Source organism: Erinaceus europaeus, chromosome 10 (genome assembly GCF_950295315.1).
Source record: "Erinaceus europaeus chromosome 10, mEriEur2.1, whole genome shotgun sequence".
In the NCBI taxonomy this organism is placed as follows: Eukaryota; Metazoa; Chordata; class Mammalia; order Eulipotyphla; family Erinaceidae; genus Erinaceus; species Erinaceus europaeus.
Window position 1 is genome coordinate 100,330,748 of NC_080171.1, and position 5,356 is coordinate 100,336,103.

The window sequence follows — 5,356 nt, forward strand, 5'->3', positions numbered from 1 at the left end:
AGGATCTGGACTGAGGAAGTCCTGAGTACACACTGTTCTCTTCATGTTTGGGGAATTCCCCCTGTCAGCTGCCACACACTTCCTGATCATTCCCAGAATCAGGAAACAGCACCTGGCCTGTTAAGGTGGAACACTCTCTGCTTTCATGGAGGATGGGGGTAGACCATGCTATCCATTCCCCAACCTGGGCTTGGGCTGGACAGAGACTTCTGGTGGTCAGAGAAGGTGGTTTACCTACAAATAGTGCCAACAGGGAAGGGGCACTTCTGCTGACCCTGATCCTTGCCAGGGGCCTGAGCTCTGGAGACAGACTCCCCCTCCCCCTCCCCTTTGCACAATCCTGACCAGCCAGGGGGAAAGAGGCAGAAATCCTGCCAAGCATTTCAGCAGGGGTTGCTGGTATTTGCCTCACCCTTCCTGGATTTGGCAAAGGACAAATCATTCCTCCCAGTGAACTGATGGCTGGAACCATAAATAGGGTCCCCCCCAGGCTGGGCTCCTCACTTGCCTCTTCTTCCTTCACCATCTGAGTGCCAGCTCCCTCAGTCCTGAAACCATGCCCCGAGCTCTCCTGTGGCTGGGCTTCCTCTGCCTGTTGGGATCCCTGCTGAACCAGGCCCATGGCCTCAAGCAATCTGCAAAGCAGATCCGGATCCCACATTTGTCTAGGATCCCTCTGGAGCCCAACTTCCAGGCTGACCAGGTAAGCAAACTTCAGAGGAGCAGGTAGAGGGAAGGTCTGAGGGGGAAAGAGAGCAAAGGGGAGGGGAGGCCACGAGTCTTAGGGAATGTGCTGGCACAGGACTCAGGGACCCCCTAGCCCAGACTTTAGCTCAGCATACCTTCAGTCCTCTGATGGAAGGCATGGAAGCTGGGCCGCAGGAGTCCTCTCTATCTGCATTCCTGCTGATCCCTGGGCAGGGTCACCTGAATGGGCCTTTCCAGGTCACCAGTCTCTTCCACAGTCCCCACAGTGGGACCTTTTTCTGTGCTTGATGATGAGGAGACTGAGGTTCCTGGTCACCCAGCCCTGCCAGATTCGGGGTTCAACCCTAGCCCTATGGCCTCTAACTCCTGTTGGCATCATCAGTGCCACTCTGAGCTCCCAGATGGAGGCCCTGCTGCCTGGGCAGAGGTGTTTGCAGGGATGGAGGGGGTGTCTCCTGGACCCTGCCATCATCAGTTCCCTGCAGTTCCAGGGCAAGTGGTACGTCGTGGGCCTGGCAGGGAATAACATTAGGAAGGAAGAGCAGGGGCAGTTCAATATGTATGCCACCAATTACCAGCTGAAAGAAGACCAGAGCTACAACGTCACCTCCATCCTGTTCAGGTGAGAGAGGACCCTGGGGTGGGGGATTTGAGAGGCCTGGCAGGCTGCCCTGGGAACTGAGAGGGGAACTGATATCATAGCCAAGGACTGACCAGTGCTGAATTCACTCACTCATTCATTTGCTCACTTGTTAAATTGGCAATCTTTGGTCACTGCACAGACACACAGATAGTATTGGGGGTAGACAGACTGTCATCAGGAAATGAGTCAGAAAGAGCAGATGTTCGGAGCAAGAGGAGGGTCTCTGAATCTACCCTGGGTCCCCACTCAGGGCCTTATGGAGAGCTGGCTTCCAGGGAGGTGGCCTCAGGCTGGACCTTAAAAGAGCCCACCAGCCTTAGAAGGCGGTTTCTGGGGACAGGAGGCATGCCCCGGAGGAGATGATGGGCCCTGAGTATGAGGGAGTAACTCCTTCAGGAAGAAGCCAGTGAGCTACTCTGAACTGGGGAATGGAACTGCCTGGAGAGGGGCAGGCCCAGCACAGAAGGGTTCAGGGTGAGTGGGTTGAGTAGGGCGCTGTGGCTGCAGCGGGGAGAGACTTGAAGAGTACAGCTGGGAGGTAGATACAGCTGATTACGATGGAGTGAGAGGAGCCAGGAGCCACTCCCTGGCCAAATCCTAGGGGCAGGCTTGGGGATCCAGGGTAGGATTCAGACGGAAGGCCAAGCCGACTTAAGATCCAGGGAAAGGTTGAGGGACAACATAATCATTATGCAAAACACTTTCACTCTTGAGGCTTCAAGGTCCCAGATTCAATCCCTAATACCACTATAGGCCAGAGCTGAGCAGTGCTCTGGTAAAAACAAAACAAAACAAAACAAAACAAAACAAAACAAAACAAAACAAAGCAACCATGGGAGTCCTTGGCAAGAAAACTGGAGCCTCAGAGGATAAATCTCAAGGAAGGAAAGAGAAAGAGGAGACAGGAAAGTCCTGCATGTGTGTGGGTGGTGGTGGTGGTGTGTGTATAGCAAGGCCACTCCAGGGAGAGAGCAGAGAGGAATGACAAGAAATGCTAAGAGAGGGTCTGAGCAAGGTCAGGTGGCCCAGGGCAGAACAGGCAGGGCAAATGAGGGGGAGATTGAGGAGGCAGGCCCAGGACCACCTGAACTAGGCAGGGGTGGGGGTAAGGGTCCTCCTGCTACAGTGGAGGATGGGCTGTCAAAATACATCCAGATTAGGGCCATCAAAATCCTGGTTCGTCCAGCTCAAGGGGGTCTAAACCTATATTCTCTCTCCCACCCACATCTCACACCCTCAGGAACCAGAGCTGTGACTACTGGGTCAGAACTTTTGTGCCAAGTTCCAAGCCTGGCCAGTTCACCCTGGGCAACATTCAGGGTAAGTCTAGCACCATGGGTAGAGTGCAGAACTTGCATGCCAGAGGCTCAATCCCCAGGGCTGTTGCATGGACTGGAGTGAGTGCTCTGGCTTCTGTCTCTCCTTCTAAAAATCACTCTCATATCCTATATGAACAACCACACACACACACACACACACACACACACACACACACACACACACACACACACACACACACTTTTTTCTCTTTTTTTTAAGGAAAATTAAAAAAAAATTTAATATTCATTTATTTTCCCTTTTGTTGTCCTTGTTTTTTATTGTTGTTACAGCTATTGTTGTTACTAATGTTGTTGTTAGATAGGTCAGAGAGAAATGGAGAGGAGGGAAAGACAGAGAAGGGGAGAGAGAGATAGACACCTGCAGACCTGCTTCACCGCCTGTGAAGTGACTCCAGGTGGGGAGCCAGGGGCTCGAACTGGGATCCTTATGCCAGTCCTTGTGCTTTGCACCACGTGCGCTTAACCCGCTGTGCTAATGCCTGACTCCCTTCTTTCCTTTTTTTATTATTAGTGATTTGATACTTACTGACAAGATTGTGGGATAAGAGGGGAACAATTTACACAGCTCTCCTAGCGTGGTGTTATAGACTTCTCTATACCTCCATCCAAATGCTGTTCTCTCTCTTTCTCTGTGTGTGTGGGGTGCACACAGAGGTGCAGCTCCTTCCTGCCCAGCCACTGACCCCTCACCTACTACCCTACAGGATACCCTGAGTTGAGGAGCTACACTGTGCGAGTGGCGTCCACTGACTATAACCAGTTTGCCATGGTGTTCTTCAAGAAGGTTGACAGAAAACGGAAGGCACACTTCAAGATCACCCTGTATGGTGGGTGTTCACCATTGCTTTCATAGAGCCATACTCATGGGGGCAAGAGGCCTATCCCCACCCAGGCCCCAAGGTTCTCTCTGGCTCCAGCTCCAGTCTGAGCCCCAAGGAGGCCAGGGCACAGAGGCTTTCTGCAGACCCTCCTTGAGAAAGGAGTCTGAGGCTTCAATATTTATGGAGTATCTTGGCCATAGGAAGGACCAAGGAACTGACTCCTGAACTGAAGAATAGGTTCACCAGCTTCGCCAAGTCCCTGGGCCTCACGGATGACTACATCATCTTCCCTGTCCCCATTGGTAAGACCAGTAGGAAGAGAGGGCGGAAGCACTGGAGCCATCCAGCCAACTGCTGCCCTCCAGGGAAAGAGGAAGTGGAGGAGTTCTACTTCCTGCTCCTGGCACCCAGATCCCCTGCAGCTACTCTGGCTTCAGGAAGATGTTGTTTCCCACATGATGGGGGGTAGGGGGTGGAGGGGGGGTCCTGTGGGTCCCTGAGACACTGGGTCCTAAGTGTTCCTCCTTGATAAGTTAGTTTAGGTCTGTCCAGCTGAGAATTGCAGGCCCAGTACAAGTTTCCCCACTTTCATTTCCCTGAGTACTCCTCATACACGTTAGGTCCTGCTTCCTAGGTCATGCACTCCTGGCCACCTCCCTGCCCCAGTCCTGGGGCTCACTCACCACTGAGTTGGGAAGTGCCCTTGTCTTCAGGTGACCTGGCCTGGACAGGGGATTCTATCCAAGCCACTCAGACAGCTGCCAGAGCTTAGTGGATAAAGAGGCAGGTGGCTTGGGTGCCTGAGCCTTTAGATCCGGACCTTACTTTTGTGCTCTGGGGGCCAGAGAAGAGAGAACAGGCCTATTCATCCTCAGGCCTTTCTCCAAGTCTATTGTCCCATCATTAATTCTGAAGAGAAACCCTCAGATCTTTTTCTGCTGGGGCAGGCTGGGGTGGCCCAGGGGGTCTGAGTTACCTTGCCCCTCCTGACAGACTTTCTCTCCCCCCACAGACCAATGCATTGACCAGTGAGTTGAACATGCTGTGAGTACAGCTGGAGGGAGCCTGATGATGGGGAGCCACTGTGCCTCAGGGCCAGCAGTCCCAGATCTGCCTTTGCCTCACACCCCCAGCACTGCTACTGTGTTCACTTCTTCTCAGGTGCCTCCTGTCTCTCTCTGCACCCACCACCCTCATGATGACCTCTCCCCAGCTGCCCCCACCAGGGGACCCTTCTCAAATCACCATCCCTCACTGATCTGATGATGGAGCCACCCTTTAACTGTTAAATGTCCTGGAGGCTGAGTGATGGCTCAGCTGGTTAAACATACATAGTATTATGCACAAGGACCTAGATTCAAGCCCCCAGTCCCCTATGTGTGTGTGTAGCTTTATGAGTGGTGGAGCAGGTCTGCAGGTGTCTCTCTCTCTCCCCCCTATCTCTCCCCCTACCCTCTTAATTTCTCTGACCTAGCCAATAAAACAGGAAAAAAAAAAAGGCCACCAGGAGCAGTGGTTTTGTAGTGCTGGTATTGAGCTCTAGCAATAACCCTGGAGGCAAATAAAATAAAATGTCCCCAGTCTACTAGTCAATGCTCCTTGACCCTGGACCAGCTGGGAGGAGAGGTAAAAGGCAGATCTTCTTCAACACCACTCTCAGGATCCTCAAGGGATACTAGTCCAACTTTGAGGAAAATCTCCTTAACTACCTGGCCTGGGCCCACCCTCAGGCCTGCAGCAGCTCTCACCTGCCCCTGCCTTAGAAGGCTGTACCCCCTCCAATAGAAACACTGATGGGGGAGTCGGGCTGTAGCGCAGGTGGCGCAAAGTGCAAGGACCATAAG

At 52.9% G+C, this 5,356-nt stretch overlaps 1 protein-coding gene across 1 annotated transcript; it reads left to right on the top strand.

Annotated features, from left to right (window-relative positions):
* Positions 1–452: 452 nt before the first annotated feature.
* On the top strand, positions 453–5,095 carry LCN2 (lipocalin 2). The gene is made up of 6 exons (XM_016190699.2): positions 453–703; positions 1,194–1,330; positions 2,592–2,671; positions 3,396–3,518; positions 3,713–3,814; positions 4,525–5,095. Exons 1-6 carry the CDS (start codon positions 557–559, stop codon positions 4,542–4,544), a joined length of 609 nt encoding a protein of 202 aa, XP_016046185.1. The 5' UTR covers positions 453–556; the 3' UTR covers positions 4,545–5,095.
* The last annotated feature ends 261 nt before the right edge of the window (positions 5,096–5,356 follow it).